Genomic DNA, 18,125 nt, shown 5'->3' on the forward strand with positions numbered 1-18,125 from the left:
ATTGATGGTGACGACGTCATCATGACGTGGAGCAACGAGGAGAGAGAATTCCGTCCGGATTTCGTTCATTTTTTTTTCACTGTGTTCGGTAGGCTGGAGCTGGAATGGTGTGAGAGAAAAATACTGTTGAGTTGGCCGGAGCTGGTGGCTGGAGTGGTACGAGAGGAAAATTCTGTTGGATTGGAGCTGGAGCTGGAGCTGCAGATGGCTGACAAAAGGAGTGTTTGTTTCTTCTTTACCTTTCTCTCTCCTCCTTCCACTTCCCCTCTGCTCCTGGCGCGCCTCCGCCAGGCCCTCCTTCCCAGCAAGCACCCCCACTCCTCATCTTTTCCCAACGGATTTCCCAAGAACTAGGCCGGCCCTCCTGTTTAATCCGTACGGTAAGTCTTCTTCCTTCCCGTAGCTTCGTAGATCCATCCGCCCCAATTTGTGCTTCTCCCCCCTATAGGCGCTACTACAAACCTGTCTTCAATCCTGTTTAGCCCATTGAGTTGTAGGTCTTCCTATGCGACTTCAATGATGGTGTGAGGACTGTGGAGGGAGAGGACTGAGGCGCCGACCTCGCCACCGGGGGATTCGATTCGTTCTCATCCCTGATCTCGCGTGTTCAGGCAAGCAATTCCGCCGGTGATTGCGGTCTGCCTTTCTTTTCTTTCTTTTTTCTCTCTCCTTTTCTCGATTGGGCTGTAACGGAATCCGATTTGCCGAATGCTGAGGCGTGCAGGTTTCTTGGGGTAGCCGGGGGAAGGAATGCTAGTGGCGACATGCTAAGCCGCAGAGCCGTGCGGTCGCTGTTGGATCGTCTCCGGCCACCGCCTCGGGAGTGGAAGCAGAACCCTAGCCCCGCCATGCCGACGGCCGTCAACCGCGCCTGCCTCTGCAGGTTCAGCCATTCCGCTGCGCACGGCGAGGGTCGCGCTGTGCTGCCGGGGAAGATGGGGTTCCTTCATCTGGCCGGTGGGCAGAGGTTTGCGCCGAGCGGCGCGCTCAGCTTGAAGGGGTGCCTGGGGCGGCAGGACGGCGGTGGCGGCAGCGGGTTCAGGAGGAGGGTTGACGGGGAGGCGGCGGGGATCAAGGCGCAGGTGCTCACCAGGCAGCGCCAGCTGATGCGCGATCCGGAGGTCCTGCCGCTGGAGGAGGCCGCTGCCACCGCAAAGACCCTGAACGGAAACGGCGCTTTCAGGCGAGGGAAGCCACTGGGGTTCCCTGAGCAGGCTGTGGCGGCTAAGATGGTGGTTGCTGTTGATGTGGATGAAGGTATTGTGAAATGTTAACTGCAGTCGGCTCATCTCTGAAATCTCAGTTTTGGGTAGCTGACTATTCTTGCTGCTTCCCGTTTGAGTTGTTACCCTTGTGGTGCTTAGCTAGAACCAAATTGGCAAATTATGAACTGAACAACATACACTGCCCCAAAACATACATGTAGCCATGACCACAATTTACAATATCATAATATTGTCCGGTCATGCCTATCTTGTACAGGTCAAGCTTGTGTTTTTCTTATAATTGATCTTTCCTTACTATCTTGTTTGCTGTATCTTGTTGCAGTTCTTGGAAGCTTTCTTGCAGCACTAAACAAATTTATTGCTGATCGTTATTCTTGGAATCACACAGTATCTGAATACCATGTGTATGAGTTCTTTAGGGTGAGCATACACTCCCAGCTTCCTTAAAAGATACTCAAATCCTGCAGCTAGTTTTCTTTAGTTAGTCACATTTTCGTTTCAGTTTTCTCCAACGGGGGAGTTCTAACTTTTTTTAAAAAAAATTCTATCCAGATATGGAACTGTTCTCGTGAAAGAGGTGAGTCCTGGTGCTACTTGTTTGTATTTCATTTGGAATCACACTTATTGGCCTCTTAAACATACAATTCACCATATGAAATTGGGCATTGCTCTGATACTCTGCAGCTAATTATCTTGTCCACGAGTTCTTCACAACCCATTATTTCCAAAATGGTATACAGCCTATCCCCGGTGCTCGAGACGCTCTCCAAAATCTTTCTTCATTCTGTAGCTTGTCTATAGTAACGTAAGTCCTTCCCAATAATTTGATTTAAATGACTCAATCAATTTGTCTTGTCTGATATGAGTTGGCCTAATGGTATTCTATTTTGGAAAGATCTCGGCAGGATGCGATTAAGAATCACACATTAGAGTGGATAGAGAAGTACTATCCAGGCTTATTTGAGCAGATCCATTTTGGGAACCATTTTGCTTTGGAGGGCAAGTCAAGACCAAAATCAGAGATTTGCAGGTAAGAGTTAAGACACTGGCTCACTGAGGGGGAGGATGTTTTCTCAATCATATTAGAGATTGTAGTAACATTGTAACCTGGGTCCATATTCCCCAAATGCACAACAGTGGTTTGAACTGCGGCAGGCTTGTCTGTTTTTTATTATTTCTGAGGCAACACGCCTCAGCAATATTTCGCATATCTTGTCTGCTCGGAACTGTTTCAAGTGGTACTTTTTCTGTTTCTACTTATAAGACTAACTTGTTTGCCATGGCAATTCCTCGCAGATCTTTTGGTGCTCAGGTTTTAATAGATGACAACCCAAGATATGCTATGGAGTGTGCTAATGATGGCATGAGGGTGCTGCTATTCGATTACGACAACTCATACCCTTGGTGCAAGACTGGGGTTGACGAGTCGCATCCACTGGTGACCAAGGTCCACAACTGGGAAGAAGTGGAGGAGAAACTTCATTCTTGGGTAGTACCTGAGAGCTGACATTCTTCTCCAGTGTGAGAAGCGTGCTTCCTATTTCTTGATTTATGAAGAAATGCGTTAGGGGTGAATAGAACTTTGTTTTTGATACACAAAGCTGTCAGCGCAGGCTAGGGCATTTCATATCTTTGCTGAGGGACTGGTGAGTGAACATTGTTTCGTTGCCACATGCTGGTCGAGGCGAACCAGTTTAACATTGTCCTAGATCCAATCAAGGCATTGCCTTTTTTTTCATCCTTTCGCCCTAAGGTGGGTGTAGTATGTATATATTGACATTGCCATATGGTAAGATGAATTTAGATGCTAATAATAATGGATCATCCACATGCCGTTCGGATGAATGCATTGAAGGTAGTAGGTACAACAAGGATGAAGTATCATTCCTTTATGTTGAGTGGTGAAACGTTCTTTCTATAATTATAATTTTGATGAAACGTTACTTCAATTGTGGCGTCCAACCTGATCCTGGATTGGTGGTCCCAGTAATGTTGCCTTGTTGGTGGCAATGAATCCACGCTGAGGTTGCCAGATCATATTTGTGAGTGCAATAGTCTGGGACAGGAATCGCTCACCCTATGTGAGTAACAGCAAAGCGTGGCGGCACAAATTTGCAGCTCCAGAAAAAAAAATTGTCCCAGGAAGCAGATGAAGTACGCCTATCTGGGGAGAAATTTCAAAAGAGCAAGACCGATTAACAATTTAGGAATAGGAAGGGTGATGACTTATCTTTGAAGCTAGCAGACGACTGTTAATGAGGGTGGGCGTGAAGGAAGAAAATAAACAGAAGAAAATGAGCGACCTTCTGATGCTTCTTGTCAAGATTCGAGAGAGAATACAGTTCTACAGATTTACCATCACATGTTTACCAACATGACTCCAAGAGGAAGGCCAGTAGAAAATATACAAAATTACGCCCCGGTATCACACTTTCTCAGTCATTTATTATTCTCCAAGTTGCATTAGGGGCAAGGCCATCACGGCACCAAAAACTGAAAACATGACCAGAACCATCCAGAAGGGGACCGCTTTCTTCTGGTTCTTCTCGCGACGTGCCTCTGCCACTGGCTGCGCTCTATTGGCCACAACTGGACTGCAGGAGAAGGAGCAGGGGCAGCAGGATTCTCACGGGGCTCTGGTTCTGCGGCGGTGTTCTCCAATTGTTGCTGTTGGTTGTACTTCGCAACGTACTCTGGGAACAGTTTCCTGAAGTGCGGGCAGTTTTCGCTGCAAAGAGAAACATTTACATTAGTGAGCAGATAGTATGTAACTGTAGGACAAAAAGTAATTATTAGGACAAATATTAGTGAGCAAATGACCACAGTTTAACAATTTTACGTAGGAACTTAACACAGTCAACATGAGTCCCTTGCACTTTGTAAACACAGCCTCCTGACAAAATTAAGTTGTTTCTTTCATGTAAAAGTATATTTCCTACACAATGTGTTCAGAAGCTAATGCCCAATCTGTTTCTGAAGGGTTAGTTTGTAAACAATATTTTCAGTTATGTAGAAAGAACACAATCAAAATGAATTAGCATCCAGATAAATGAATCTACCTCTCACAATTGTATGCAAGGGAAGCTTTTGCTAAGCGTCTCTTCTCTGCATCTTAAGTCTTGATGCTTCCAGTTGTCAGAGCATCATCCATCTGAAATTATGAGAATCAAACACGATGAGAAATAACATGGTAAACCAAGGAGTTCTTGAAAGTGAAATGCCCAGCATCGCTTGGAAGACGTTGGGCATTTAACACATAGTGACGTGCAAGGAACAACTTACCATGAATGACAAGAGCCCAGTAAGAATGCTGCAGCACAAAATTTTACATGTCAGAATAACAAAGGGAAGAAATGAAATCATTTTAAACCGAAAAACATCAACATCCTGATAGTGAACGATCACTGGAACAGGACTAAAGATTGATTTATCATTCAAGTTCTCCCATCTCATGGCAAAAAAAAAAACAGTTGAAATAATTACACACTACTACAAAGCATTGATTTGACTATCAGTAATTACAGAGTTTGTACATAGCGACCTATATCCTATGTTCGTTGGAGAGATGAGCATCTGGCAGTGGGTTTGTCAAGCATTACGAAAACTTGCCTCTGTTCTGGACAAGCAGCTACTGCAAGATTAAACTTAATGTATTCTTAATGTATAAACTTGCCCAAATATACAGCGTGGGATTATAATGATTAAGTTCTGGACATCAAGGCTGGATGATTAATCAATTAAACATACTTCACGTACCCGTAACTTAATGTATTCTTTATGCAGGTGTGGGATTAGGTGACCCATGACTGTGACCATGATTCGATGGTGAAAAGATAATAATTCCAGGAATGGAGCATACCCTAGCTAGTAGGTTAATGGAAGCTACAGAACAACAAAAGGTACTTTAATCAGAAGAAACTACATTTTTTTGGCGACCATGCCTAGGCACGTTTTTCAGAAGAAACTACATTTTTTATCCTCGAACTGAGAAGAAACTACAATCTGTGAGCAAAAAATGGTTTATATGGGGAACACACTGCAGCTGAATTTTATATCATGAAAAAGCAGCCATTTGATTGTAAAACCAGTAAGTTTACCTTAATGTGTTCAAAGAATCAAGACATATGGTGATGTGCATGGCTTTCAATTGTGCTTACTGCCCTCTTTAGTCCAACTCACTATAGTCTTCAAAAGAGAGTATGAGACTGACTGCCTCATTATGAACCGACTTGGTTTTCTAAACTAAAGGCAACCTTAAGTTCGGCCTAGGGATTGAACTAAAATTTCAGAAATATACAAATAGCTTATATCCTTGTCATGATGGAAAATACTTAGATTGGGAAGGATCCTTTCCATCAATTTCCCACACTCAGTATAGCAACATGCAGTAGGAACTCATTTCACAAACATATGATATCCCAAAGCGTTGTCCAATCACCAAAAGTCACCGCAGGAACAATTTCCATCCTTAAAGTGGTGGAAACGGTTCGCATCACGCACAACAATCTCCCTCTCAGCTAATTTTGAAATATACTTTGTTACTGTGTGGCAATCAATACAGACTCGGAGATTCTTCATCACACGAATTGTGGTTCCAGGTGGTGTGCATATAATACCAAACACTATAGCAAGTTTCTCACTGTGACCACATAACACATATCTCTTCTGCTCTTCTTCAATATCCTGGACAACATCCTCTGTGTTAGGCACATATCCTTGGAGTGCCATCTTCTCTGAGAAAACATTCAGTGCATCAATAATCCTATCATACCAAGGATGGGACCTATCATGAGCTACAAACACATGCAGTTTATTCTTCACGTCAATCCAACTGCAAGCCGGATCCTTCTTCATACCCTTATTTCTCATAGATTTCCGTAGGCGTGCTGCTTCATTCCATCTCCCAGAAGCTGAATACACATTTGATAAAACTACATGAGATCCAATGCACCTTGGCTCAAGCTCCATAATTTTCTTGGCTACTTCCTCAGCCAATGAAGTATTTTTATGCACTCTGGAAGCCCTTAACAATGTGGACCACACACATGCAGTTGGCTTTATTTGCATCTTAGATATAAAATTATATGCTTCATCTAACTCTCCTGCACGGCCAAGGGTATCTGCAAGTGCTGCACAATGCTGTAGAGTAGGAACAATTCCATAATGATCCGACATACTATCGAAATACTTCCTGCCCTTATCCACCAATCCAGCATGACTGCATGCAGTCAGAACCGCAAGAAAGGTGATATGATTAGGCTTCACATTTCCCAATTCCATTCTCTCAAACAGCACAAAAGCCTCTCTTGCTGGACCGTGCAGTGCATACCCCATGATCATAGCGGTCCATGATACAATGTCTGGTGAAGGCATCCTGTCAAAGATGCGACGGGCAATGCTAATTTCCCCACATTTGCAGTACATGTCAATCAGGGAGCTAGATATAAACAAATTATCTTGAAACCCACCCTGGATCACGTAGGCATGCAGCTGCTTCCCGAAGCGCAACGACCCCAAATTGCCACAAGCAGGTATGAGGCTCGAGAAAGTCACAGGCCCAGGCCTAACTCCAGCCTGCAGCATCCGAAGAAATATTCCAATCGCCTCCTCAGCCGAACCATTTTGTGCACACCCTGCGAGCATGGAGTTCCACAGAATTGGGTCACGTACTGGGAGATTGTCGAACACCTTCACAGAGTAATCGGTCCAAGTGCAATTTGCATACATATCAATCAGGCTACTGCCAACAAACACATCTTCGTCAAACCCATTCCTGATCGCAAAACCATGCACCTCCATGCCTCTCTTGACATCAGCACACTCCGCAAAGATTGGCAGCACACTGGACAAGGTGAACGAGTCGGGCCTGAACCCATCCATCCACATCTTCCTGACCAATCCCAGCGCTTCCTGGTGCCTCCCTTCCTCCGCGCAGCCCAGCACCAAAGTGTTCCAGGACGCCACGTCCCTCTCAAGCATTTCGTCGAACACTTTCCGCCCGCTTTCCAATGCGGTCGGTGATCCCGTGCCATCCACGGTGGTCACACCGGAGGGGCGGAGATCCGAATCTGGTAGCTTGCAGTAGAAGTTGAGGAGGGCGTTGGCGGTGAAGCGGTCGGCGAATGCGCCGGAGCGGATGGCCAGCCCGTGGAGGGAGGCGCCGAGGGCGCGGAGGCCGAGGGCGGCGCAGGACTTGAGCGCCGCGGGGAGGGAGGTCGGCACGGACGAGCGCGGAGCGGCGGAGGCGCGCATTCGGAGGAAGGCGGAGACGGCGTCGCGGAAGTGGCCCTGGGCGGCGGCCATGCGGATCTGGTGAGCCCACGAGAGCGGAGGTGGAGACGGTGCATGGGCGGCAGCGGCGAAAGTTGCTTGCTCCATGGCGGCATCGATTCTGTAGGCGGTGACGGGACGGATGAGGGGGGGGGGGGGGGGGGGGGGGGGGGAGGAAAGTTTTTTTTTTTAGCATCGGGTGGGAGGAAAGTTAGGAAAAGGCTCTCGCCATTTTTTAGCTTTGCATTTTCATCTGAAACTGAGGACGATAGTGTGAAACCGGCCGGAAGCAAACATATATGTATCATATCACAAATTCCAACATACTGGAACCTGATTGAAAACATGTTATATGAGAGCGTCACAAACCTAAAGGTGATAATGGATTATGGTCTTAGTGGTCTCTTTGCAATTTAATTTGACTCTTAAAATTTTTAGCTTAAAATTGTATAAAATTAGACTCTTAAATTATTTAGATCAAATTTGAAGGCCCTTAAATTATCCAGACCACCTAACCATGCATTGCTTCAAATATTCAGCTCATGTCGGTATCATCCAAACCACAGTACCATATTGAATCTCCATAATACAGCGACACACTGATAAATGACTTTTAACTACGTACTCAAAAACACTCGCAAGTCACGGATCGCACCGTAGGGTAGGAACATGTTCACTGTCACACGTCACACCAGAATGACCAGTTCGTAAACACGGCGACATTAAGGTCTATAAGACAAGACAAGAGTCTCCCACAGTAAATCAGGGAGATTGTAGCTAGAGTCCACAGTTGATTAGTCTTTTTTCTTTAAAAAAAAAGTACACAGCTAATTAGTTGGCAGGGCCGGCTCAGAGGGGAGGGCAATTTAGTCGAGTACACACAGCAACTGAAAATGAGGAATGTGCATTGGATGAGTACTGTGTTTCGAGGTCTGATGGGCCACCATGTTTCCGCAGGCCTCCTCTCATAAGTTTCGGCCCATAAACTTGGTTGTTGCCCATCATTGGGCCTTGCGGGCCGTCGGGAACGGTTTCAAAGTTCCTTTTTTCCGAGAGGGAGAGTCGGAAATTCTATTCATCTTCCGCAACATTTTTTCTTCTCTACCTTCCAATGTTTGAGATTCATACAAACTTTTTCATCCATTGGATCTCTTCAACTATAACCTTCTTCCTCCTCTTTCCTCACCATGTGGCGCCGCCGCCACCTCGCCCGCCGCTGTTGCACCCTGGCGTCACGGCGCGCTGCTGCTAGGCGCTACTGATGCTGCTGCCGCGCGCGCTGCTACGGCTGCTTCTGCCGCCGCGCGCCGCCGTCCCCGCTCCCCACCGGCGCCGAAGAAGATGGATTGAAAAAAATGTTGATCTAGATTTTGGTTTGTTGAATCTATTTTGTTGAGATGTTGAAATAGTCTCTAAAAAATGTTGAATATATTATTTTCAAATATTGAACTATTTTTTTTAATATTTTGAATCTAATTTGGGTTTAATAGGCTTTATAGATACATAGTTTATACATCTTTCAGAAGTTATATAGGATGCTATGGTTTCAGAAGTTATATAGGAGGCCATGGGAGAGTGGTGGTGCGAGCGCGAACCCTGAGACTAAGCAGACGAGTTTGCTAAAAAAAACACTAAGCAGATGAGTTTTTGTTCCCTTTAAAAATGGAGGCTATGGCCTATGGGCAAAACAGTTGACGGATCAAAGTCGCCAATGTCTCCTTCCAGCTGACGACATGGCCGAAACAATTTACCCCGAGTAATCTGACACTTTAATTATTAGAGGTGTGACCGGGTAGCCCCCGTGTGTACATACATGCACGTCGCGGTAATCGGTATGCAGGGGCGACGCATGCGTTTTTGACAGAGTCCTGCACTCACCAGAACGTTTTGCTTTATACTTTAATAACCACCCCAAAATGAAGTCAGGGCACGCCCAAAACCTCCGTACGGAGGCATCTGATCGCGATTTGTTAATGCAGGGCGCGACGCATGATTGGGCCCGATGCGTTCACTTGACACGCTCTTTGCTTGCGTTGCCCGGCGGCGGCGCTTCACTTCGCCACCCCACCCCGGCGACGATCCGGTCGGAGGGCGCGGAACGGGTCCGCGTCCGACTCCATGCGGGGTGGCCGGGGCCCACCGCCAGCCACGTGAGCAGCTGAACCGGTCTGGTCCCGGCTACGCCACCCACCATCCCCACCCCACCTCGCCGCCAAAACGCCCGCCCAAGCTTTTTAAGAGCCCCCGGCGCGCCTCCTTCCCCGCCAAGCCGCGCCGCGCAGCGCAGCACTTCATCTCCGGTTCTGTCTTTTCTCATCGACGCAGCGAGCGCGGGGAAGCCCGGGCCGGAGAGGCGACATGTGGGTGTTCTACGCGATATCGCTGCCGCTGACGGTGGGGATGGTGGCGGCGACGCTGCACTACTTCGCGGGCCCCGCCGTGCCGGCCCGCGTGCTCGCCGTCGTCGGATACGCCTGGCTCTGCTCCCTCTCCTTCGTCGTCCTCGTCCCCACCGACATCTGGACGGTGCGATCCCGCCCGCCCCCTCCTTGCTCGATCCACGCTGCTAGCGCTGCGCCGCCGCCGCGGCCTCTCTGTCAGCTTCCTGCTTAGTGTGATCATTTGGGCTTCCGAGGAATTAAGCTGCGCTTGCTCCGTGACCATACGTGATCAGAATAACATGGGAGGCGCCGTAGTTTTGGATGGATACTGCCATACTGGTAAAATGCGGCGTCGAGATTGGAGTTTTGATGAACCGTATGTGAACCCGTTGCTACTAGTTTGCTGCGGAATGATTTCAGATCATTCTGTGCAGGTAATGTCAATACTAATAACAAGGTAAAAAATCGTGAAATCAATCGCGGGAGTGACTGGGGGTTAGGTACTTAGGTGGTGAAATCGTCAAATTAGCCGCATTAGACTGCTTCAATGGCTTGTCAACTCCTGCTGCATAATTAAAAGCTTAAGCAAACAATCACCATCAACAAACGGATTAGACTTTTGCTGTCGCAGTTTGTACATTCATACAATCCACTCGCGCCGTTACTTGTTACGCTATACTCGTGTACTGGTCTGCAAGCTAACCTATTTTCAATCTGTTGGCGCGCCGGCTGACCCGTTATGATCGGATTGCAGGCAATTTCAGGAAATCAGAACAGTGACGTCGGGTTCTTTTGGAGCTGGTCGTATTGGAGCACATTTATCCTAGCGTGGTATGTCAGCGATCCCGTGCGCTCTTGTTTGTACTGCATATTAACGGACAAAACGTGTTTCACTCTGTCTCCGTAGCTGCAGTGTTGGGAAGACCGGGAATGATTGTGTTTCTTATGATGAGCTCAAATAAACATGACATGTCATTTGCATAACGTTGATGCAGTGTGACACCGTTGCGTAAACATTGATTTTTTAACTGCACAGTTGGTCAACGTCAACGTTTACCTTAATTGTTTCCCTTTACTAGATAAACTAGGTCCTTTGACATGGTCTCTTATTTGCCCTGCGTTCTACAAGCACTAACCATGGATAAAATCTTTGGCCTCTTGGTTGGTATTGCTATTTCGTTTTACAATATTACATTGTTTCTCACCTGAGCTGTGGGCTTGTGGCTAACATAAGAAAAAGTACTTATGGGGCATCCTAATTGCCTAACTTTTTTTAGTGAACAACTTACTTCCTTATTTAGGTTAGCAGTTGGTAGGTTGTTTGTTGTAGACCGCAGTGTAAATTTACAGTATTGTCATTTGAAATTCTATCTATCTACCTGAACAGGTCTATTGTTCCCACTCTTCAGGGCTATGAAGATTCTGGAGATTTCACATTCAAAGGAAGGCTAAAAAGTAGCATCCAAAAGAATATGACATATTATGCAATTGTGGGATCCACTGGCCTTTTTGGACTCCTCCTGATTATTATCATGCGTCATAATTGGTATGGTTTAGAATTCTATCATGATTGTATAAACCTTGATCAATCTAATATGTATCTGCATCTGGGGTGCAAATGTGATTGCTCTGATTATACTGCAGTGGAACAAAAGGCCACAATTAACTCTCTTGAAATCTATCCAATTCCTAGCCACTTCCTTAAATATCTCTTGACAAACATTTTGTTTCTTGTGTTCAGTCCCTTTTTCAATCTTTGTTTGGAGAAGGGTTCATTTGAATTCTTGTTTCACTTTCGTAACTTAAATTATTGTCTGCTGGCAGGGTTCACGGTATCTTGGGCTTTGCCATGGCATGCTCAAATACCTTTGGCTTAGTGACAGGTGCCTTCCTGCTGGGTTTTGGCTTGAGCGAAATTCCAAGGAACATATGGAGAAATGCTGATTGGACTCACCGCCTCCAATTTTTATCTCACAAAGTTGCCAAGATGTCTACAAAGCTTGATCATGCTCACCAAGAATATTGCAGTACAATATATGTATGTGCTTTTCTAGATTCCAAATAGTCATATCCTGATCACTGCATTTATCTGAAGAACTGTTCCTTGCCTGATCTTAGGTTGTTCAATCCACCTCGAATCAAATGTCCAAGCGCGATCCATTAAGACCTTGCATGGATATCATTGATAATATGCTGGCTCGAATGGTATGGATTTTCAGGTACCACATGAAGTTTCATTTAAATATTGGATTAGTCATAACAATTCATCACCTCACATCCTTTTTTCCCTCAGCTACAAGATGATGCATTATTCAAGCCTTCTGGTGGAAAATTAGGGGAAAATGATATGGACTATGATACTGATAATAAAACAATGGCTACGCTCCGACGTCAACTTAGGAGAGCACATGAGGAGTATTATAGGCGTAAAAGGTACGATACAGTAGACCATTACAAGTTGATAGCTTTTATACCATGTTTTTTAATTAAAAAGAAAGGCTCGCATTTGTTCATGTCTACTGTGCTTAATTTTATATTCTACTTTTGCAGTGATTATCTGAATTGTGTAATGAAAGCCCTTGAGCTTGAAGACACTATTAGAAACTATGAGCAACGCGGTGCCAGTGGATGGTAAGTATTGTTTATGTTTGTGTAGAAATGGTTATGCCAGTTTATGAAATGTGCTTTTGTGGTAAAAGATTTCTTGTTGGTATTTTAGGTTTATATCCTTTTTTCTGAGAATATGGAGAACTGTGTATCTTTGTATTAGAAGGAAAATGAGTTTGTTACAGCACAATCAACTGTAATTTAGGTATATCCACAGGTAGTTACAGTACAGGTCTTTCACACAATATATTTTTACTGGGAAAATTCAGAAGAATGTTGATGTGTCTTTTATTTTGTCTAATCATATTACAATAAGCTATCTTGGGAATTCTTTTTACTATTTTTACCACTGTAAATATTCCACTGACTTAAGCTATCTTTATCTGAATTTTGATTGATATTGCATATAAACAGAACATATTTGCTGGGCTTTGTTTATCATGTAGGATAAGTGCTGACTAGCGTACTGATATGTTCAGTTCAAACAATTAATACATTAGGCCCCTTCAATGCACTTGAGTGGTAATAAACATGGACATATCAGTATTTATCATGGATATTTCAGTATATTTACTCATGACATTTCACCATATATGCATTAACTTTTGTGCAAACTGCCTCAATCGTCAAGTGTTGCAAGCTGGTTATCAGCTTACCAGTCATCATCATACGAAATATTTCGAGAAGTCTGTTTCAAGCATCTTGTATCTCATTCATTGTTTACTTTTACAGGAAATATCTATCAAGTTTCAGGGAAAATCGATCAGGAACCATGGGGTCCTTCCTTGACTCCACAGGTATTTTCCTCCAATATCTCCTAATAATGTAACAATTGGAAATGTCTTGCAAGATTCTACTAGTTGTACTAATCATAAACGGTAACTTGACAATTATTCATGACGTGTAATTTTAACAGTGTTTCAAGAAATGTTATAGCAACAATATGTCTACCTGACCCTCTCAGTTATCATATAAGACGTGTATAGGGTTTCTAGCTAACCTCCATGATCTTCTTTCAATAATTTATGGAACTGATAAAAATGGCGTTGACATTTTCAGAGTTCATTTGGCGTTGTTTACTGAAAAAGCAACTTATGAGAGTACTTTCTGTAATCCTTGGCTGCATCTCAGCTTCCATACTGTTAGCTGAGGCTACTTTGCTACCAAGTGATGTTGATCTTTCACTTTTCTCCAATCTTATAAATGCTGTAGGAAAGCAAGAAGTTCTAGTGCAGGTATGGAGTTTGTCAGTTCTATTGATGTAACTTGTCCTTGTCATCATTGCCTTTAATTCAGAGTAAAATGCACAGGACCCCCACTATCACACACATATATGGTAATATGGCTATCTAAAGCATGATTTCTTTGCATGAGATTATGTTTAATCCTATTCTTCTCGTTTGTAGTGGTCATTTACATAACTAATTGTGCTTTAATCCGTGAACATGTTCCCTGATGGCTTGTCATAATTTATTCTTTTATAGGATCAAATATTGTTGTTTCTTGTGTAAAAAAGTATGTTGTTCCTTTTACTAAGTGTAATTTTTCATGAAAGGGGAAAAAATCAGAAAGCAATGTTTTATTTTTTGCTAATTCAAGTTGCCTCTTAACAGGTTGCTGCGTTTGTTCCCCTGATGTACATGTGCATCTGCACATATTATTCTCTATTTAGGATAGGGATGATGCTCTTCTATTCCTTGACCCCAGGACAAACTAGTTCGGTCAGCTTGCTTATGATCTGCTCGTAAGTTTCCCAATTTTCCATCTTCTGGTGCTTTGAATGGCATGAATTGTTAAAATTAATGCATCTTAGTATGATTTTTGCACCAAATATTTCTTTGCAGAATGGTTGCAAGATATGCGCCTCCTATTTCTTACAACTTCCTGAATCTCATTCACCTTGGTGGTAATGCTAAAACTACTTTTGAAAAGGTGATATTTTTTATATGTTCTTTTCCTGTATTTTGTACTATATTATCGGCAATAATATAAAATCAATATGTGCTATTCGGGTATCCATTCTTCATCTCAAAATATTATATTTGATGTTGGTTGGCAAGACAAAAAATTGATAACACCAATTTTTATTTTCTTATTCGTTAGGGAAAGTATTTTGTGGGTACACTAGGAAACAGAAGTTTAAACACGTTATACAATTACCAGCTTAGAGTTTGCATGCCAAATACAGGTTCCCAGTTCAGGATTTATTGCTCTTTAGATAATCACTTATCCAAAATTCATATATCACCCAAGTTAATTTTGTGAAGCCTATAAAGAAATATTTAAAACACTGCCCTAACTCAGATTCAGCAGCTTCCCCAATGATGGTCAAGTTCTCTGAAAGGGAGTTGTTTGGAGGATAATTTTTTTACTGCAAATCCACAATGCATAATTTCTCTGGTTATTGTATCGGTGTGCTAGCATCATTTGAATGCTATTTTCTTTTTTTGAAACAGTTAACTGCTTGACTGATTATCTCTTGTACTGATATGTAGAGAATGGGAAACATTGGTGATGTTGTTCCTTTCTTTGGGAGAACCTTCAACAAAATCTACCCACTCATTATGGTTGTTTATACTCTACTGGTCGCTTGTAATTTCTTTGAGCATCTGATGGAATTTTTTGGGAGCTTAAAAAGGTTCAAGTGCTGGACTGATCAAGAAGATATGGATGGGTTGGATCCATCTGGAATGTTTATTCTGCAGAAAGGTAGGAACTGCATAATTTATCCTTTCTTGTTACCCCACACATCCTCTTTTCTTTTGTTTATTACTATGTTCTTATATGGGATTTCAATTGTGTCAATGAATTGAGAGCTGCATTGGTAGGAACATGTATCATACCTACACGGAAGCACAACTCAAACTCTGCTGCAGTTTGGGAACCATCAATCCTTTTTTTTCTCAATCCTCGTTCTAATTGCTTTTTCAATCCTTTTTTCTTGCTGGTTCTGTCTGATATCGCCTGATGTATTTTGCTTTCTTCTGCAGAGAGAAATTCGATGGAACAGGGACGCAAGGTCAGTGAGCATGCAACTCCACTAGCAAGAAATTTCAGCAGTATAGGCAAAGACGTCGAATCGGGAAATGTACCACTGGTGAGAATATTTTTTATTGCATCATCAGTCCTTTCTCGTGGTGCTACTTTGTTTCCTCCAGGAGTCTGCAGTCTTCTTTTCGTTCCAAAAAAAAAAGAGAGTCTGCAGTCTTCTTTTGTTGGAATCTCACCCTCAGTTCATCTTCAATTTCTTTTGCACAGGGTGAACCGACAGTTGAAATGACTCCAGAACGAACCACCCAAACGAAACACAGTGGCAACATTGCCTACCAATATTCTTCAGTCAGAGACCAAAGCAGCAGTCTGAAACCAGTGGAGCAAGTGCAGAAGGGGATCTCCTCGGCCTCCATCAACCTTGAGGCCGAAAGCTCAGAAGAGCCGCCTTCCGCGAGTACAGAACCAGAATCACCACCAGCTGAAACGGCCTCAAGGTGGGCCTCAATGAAGATGGGTCTTCAGAACTTCAGAGCAAGCATGGGCTCCAAGAAGTTCTTCCGTTTGAGCCCGTCCCCGAGTCTCGGGACGAACGCGCCGTCCGCCACGGAATCGCTCGACGAGATCTTCCGGAAATTGAAACGGAATTCGAGCAGCGCGGATGCGGATCACCTCGACGACGATGGGTTACCCTGACGACGATGGCGGCGACAACACGAAGGAACGCGGCCGGTTGAGAGATCAAGATTGCTTAACGATCTCAACGTAGGAAACGAGAAAGCTCCTGTTGAAGGATTAGAGGACAGTAGATAGAGAGAGGAGTGGACACAGGATGACAGGAGTTGACCGAGGCACAGTAGATTTTTGGGCAGGAGCGGGACCCAGGTCGCTGGTTCATTTGGAGAAGTGTAAACATGAACAGGAGCTGGTGTCTGGTAACACGAGATGCCCTCCTGAGCGTAGGAGGCTAGCTGGCTAGGGGTCCCAGCTGAAAGAGGGCGAAACACTAAAATGTGCTCTGTGTGTGCAGGTGCTATAGCTCTGTCAGATGTGTTTGTGAATTGTGATCATTGCATAATGATAATCTTTGCTGCATTTGCGTCTGGCGTATTATCCGATTAACTTATTCAGAACAGATAACTCCAAACAACCAAGGTTTTTACCTAGGCGTCCGAGCGGTAAAAAAGTCTGGGCGTCGGCGACGCCTTGCCGCCGGTTCCAGTGCCGCGCTGCCAGGGGACGGAGCCGCGCCACCACCTTCTATCCTTCATCCTCCTCCTCTGGTCTTGCATCGTGCGGAGGTAGGGGCTGGCGGCGGAGGAGGCAGAGGCGGGCAGAGGCAGAGGAGGGCGGCGGCGGCTGAGGAGGAGGAGAAGAAGGAGGCGGCGGGCAAGCAACGGCGGCGGCGACGCGGTCGGAGGAGGCGCAGAGGCGGCAGGATCGGAGGAAAGGCAGCAGAGGCGGCGAAATGTGGGTGTCGGTACCCTGCAGCAGGGATACCCACTCTTACTGCAGGGAAGCAGGACCCGCGTAGTTATCCGTAGCTGCGCGGGAGAGACGGAGTAGCCAGGCCCCACAGGCCAGGCTTTTTCCCTCACCAGGCCAACGGCCCCGGACCGTTCCCCGCCTGAGGATGGGTCCGGTGGCGCCACGTGTCTCCATGGAAGGGAAGCTCCAAGCTGACCGCCGAAGCCTCGGACCCCCAGAGGGGTCCGGGACCTCCTACGCCCGTCCGGACTCCCCTCACCGTGTAGGGGTCCGAAGCCGCCACGTGTCCCGGAGGCGTGGGATCGTGCGCGAGCCTTCCGGAGGAAGACTCGCCCACCTACCGCATTTAATGCGATAGACAAGGCGTGCTCTGCCGCCGTGGTACACAAGACAGCCTTTTGTCAGGCCCCGCTGCGCGCCGCGTATTACCAAGGAGCACAGTGCAGCCGCCTGGGCCGCGCCCGCGCAGAGCCCGCCTGTAGCATTAAACGGATACGACAGCACGGCACTTTTCCATCATGCCGCCTACGCCGCAAGCTACACCGCCCGCTTAAGCAATGTGACGGGCGGTGTCACTAGCTGCGACGGGCCCGACCTGACAAGACGACGCTAGGACATGATGGACGAAGGGCTCCGGGAGCAGGCGAGGGAATCCAAGAGAAAGATCTCCTTTGCCTGCAACGCCATAATGCATGAACAGTGCGTTAGGTTATACTACATCGTTGGACCCACCTGTCGGGGATCCAACGACTGTGTACGCGCCCCCTTGAGATATAAAAGGGAGGCGCTCGCTGTGCACAGGACACATCCATACAGACTCAAACTCTCGCACCTCCTCACGCTTGTGGGAAGGCAATACAACACACAGTGGATGTAGGGTATTACGCTCCGGCGGCCCGAACCACTCTAAATCCGGCTGTGTTTCTTGTGTTCTGGAGGGAGATCGATCTAAGACTAGCTACCCCCTGAGTACACACCCTCTGGGCTAGGGCGGGTGCCTTCCGCCACCCGGCCGTGGTTTGCAACACCACGACATTTGGCGCGCCAGGTAGGGGACGCTAGCTGGTCGCATTTCATCATCCTCTTCGTCCCCATGGTTCGTGTGGACGACGTGGAGATGACGGAGGGGGTGGCGTCCTCCACGCCACACGCCCCTCGCGTT

At 45.7% G+C, this 18,125-nt stretch overlaps 4 protein-coding genes and 1 long non-coding RNA gene across 7 annotated transcripts; 3 read left to right on the forward strand and 2 right to left on the reverse strand.

The window, feature by feature from the left end:
* Positions 1-229: 229 nt before the first annotated feature.
* Positions 230-3,071, forward strand: LOC120703167. 2 transcript variants are annotated; one of them, XM_039987178.1, is made up of 8 exons: positions 230-380; positions 498-611; positions 725-1,257; positions 1,549-1,646; positions 1,779-1,803; positions 1,911-2,031; positions 2,122-2,256; positions 2,523-3,071. In XM_039987178.1, exons 3-8 carry the CDS (start codon positions 765-767, stop codon positions 2,731-2,733), a joined length of 1,083 nt encoding a protein of 360 aa, XP_039843112.1. In that variant the 5' UTR covers positions 230-380; positions 498-611; positions 725-764; the 3' UTR covers positions 2,734-3,071. The 2 variants fall into 2 exon arrangements, with proteins under 2 accessions (XP_039843112.1, XP_039843113.1); XM_039987179.1 differs by having other exon boundaries at positions 234-380; positions 483-611.
* Positions 3,072-3,507: 436 nt separating this feature from the next.
* Positions 3,508-7,697, reverse strand: LOC120703168 (putative pentatricopeptide repeat-containing protein At3g23330). 2 transcript variants are annotated; one of them, XM_039987181.1, is made up of 4 exons: positions 5,324-7,697; positions 4,509-4,536; positions 4,286-4,377; positions 3,508-3,954 (listed from the first exon to the last, which is right to left on the reverse strand). In XM_039987181.1, exon 1 carries the CDS (start codon positions 7,602-7,604, stop codon positions 5,661-5,663), a length of 1,944 nt encoding a protein of 647 aa, XP_039843115.1. In that variant the 5' UTR covers positions 7,605-7,697; the 3' UTR covers positions 3,508-3,954; positions 4,286-4,377; positions 4,509-4,536; positions 5,324-5,660. The 2 variants fall into 2 exon arrangements, with proteins under 2 accessions (XP_039843115.1, XP_039843114.1); XM_039987180.1 differs by having other exon boundaries at positions 4,509-7,620.
* A 2,157-nt stretch (positions 7,698-9,854) lies between these two features.
* On the forward strand, positions 9,855-13,844 carry LOC120701902. The gene is made up of 6 exons (XM_039985707.1): positions 9,855-10,022; positions 11,996-12,082; positions 12,171-12,310; positions 12,428-12,508; positions 13,217-13,281; positions 13,544-13,844. The coding sequence occupies exons 1-6, from the start codon at positions 9,855-9,857 to the stop codon at positions 13,747-13,749; spliced, it is 747 nt and encodes a 248-aa protein (XP_039841641.1). The 3' UTR covers positions 13,750-13,844.
* A 1,100-nt stretch (positions 13,845-14,944) lies between these two features.
* Positions 14,945-16,201, forward strand: LOC120703170. The gene is made up of 3 exons (XM_039987182.1): positions 14,945-15,193; positions 15,475-15,581; positions 15,743-16,201. Exons 1-3 carry the CDS (start codon positions 14,983-14,985, stop codon positions 16,169-16,171), a joined length of 747 nt encoding a protein of 248 aa, XP_039843116.1. The 5' UTR covers positions 14,945-14,982; the 3' UTR covers positions 16,172-16,201.
* LOC120703171 lies at positions 15,387-15,744 on the reverse strand. The gene is made up of 2 exons (XR_005686824.1): positions 15,577-15,744; positions 15,387-15,468 (listed from the first exon to the last, which is right to left on the reverse strand). It is a non-coding gene; the product is annotated as an uncharacterized LOC120703171 (long non-coding RNA).
* Positions 16,202-18,125: the final 1,924 nt, after the last annotated feature.

This window comes from Panicum virgatum, chromosome 4K (assembly GCF_016808335.1).
Source record: "Panicum virgatum strain AP13 chromosome 4K, P.virgatum_v5, whole genome shotgun sequence".
In the NCBI taxonomy this organism is placed as follows: domain Eukaryota; kingdom Viridiplantae; phylum Streptophyta; class Magnoliopsida; order Poales; family Poaceae; genus Panicum; species Panicum virgatum.

What these genes read in the sequence shown, in the direction of transcription:
- LOC120703167 (XM_039987178.1), top strand. Translation starts at nt 765, where the DNA reads ATGCTAAGCCGCAGAGCCGTGCGGTCGCTGTTGGATCGTCTCCGGCCA. An exon ending in ATGTGTATGAGTTCTTTAGG is followed by an intron (nt 1,647 to 1,778) that starts GTGAGCATACAC and finishes AATTCTATCCAG; the next exon opens with ATATGGAACTGTTCTCGTGA. An exon ending in TGTAGCTTGTCTATAGTAAC is followed by an intron (nt 2,032 to 2,121) that starts GTAAGTCCTTCC and finishes TATTTTGGAAAG; the next exon opens with ATCTCGGCAGGATGCGATTA.
- LOC120703168 (XM_039987181.1), bottom strand. Translation starts at nt 7,604, where the DNA reads ATGGAGCAAGCAACTTTCGCCGCTGCCGCCCATGCACCGTCTCCACCT.
- LOC120701902 (XM_039985707.1), top strand. Translation starts at nt 9,855, where the DNA reads ATGTGGGTGTTCTACGCGATATCGCTGCCGCTGACGGTGGGGATGGTG. An exon ending in TCCCCACCGACATCTGGACG is followed by an intron (nt 10,023 to 11,995) that starts GTGCGATCCCGC and finishes GCCTGATCTTAG; the next exon opens with GTTGTTCAATCCACCTCGAA. An exon ending in GAGTATTATAGGCGTAAAAG is followed by an intron (nt 12,311 to 12,427) that starts GTACGATACAGT and finishes CTACTTTTGCAG; the next exon opens with TGATTATCTGAATTGTGTAA.
- LOC120703170 (XM_039987182.1), top strand. Translation starts at nt 14,983, where the DNA reads ATGGGAAACATTGGTGATGTTGTTCCTTTCTTTGGGAGAACCTTCAAC. An exon ending in AATGTTTATTCTGCAGAAAG is followed by an intron (nt 15,194 to 15,474) that starts GTAGGAACTGCA and finishes TTTCTTCTGCAG; the next exon opens with AGAGAAATTCGATGGAACAG. An exon ending in AATCGGGAAATGTACCACTG is followed by an intron (nt 15,582 to 15,742) that starts GTGAGAATATTT and finishes TCTTTTGCACAG; the next exon opens with GGTGAACCGACAGTTGAAAT.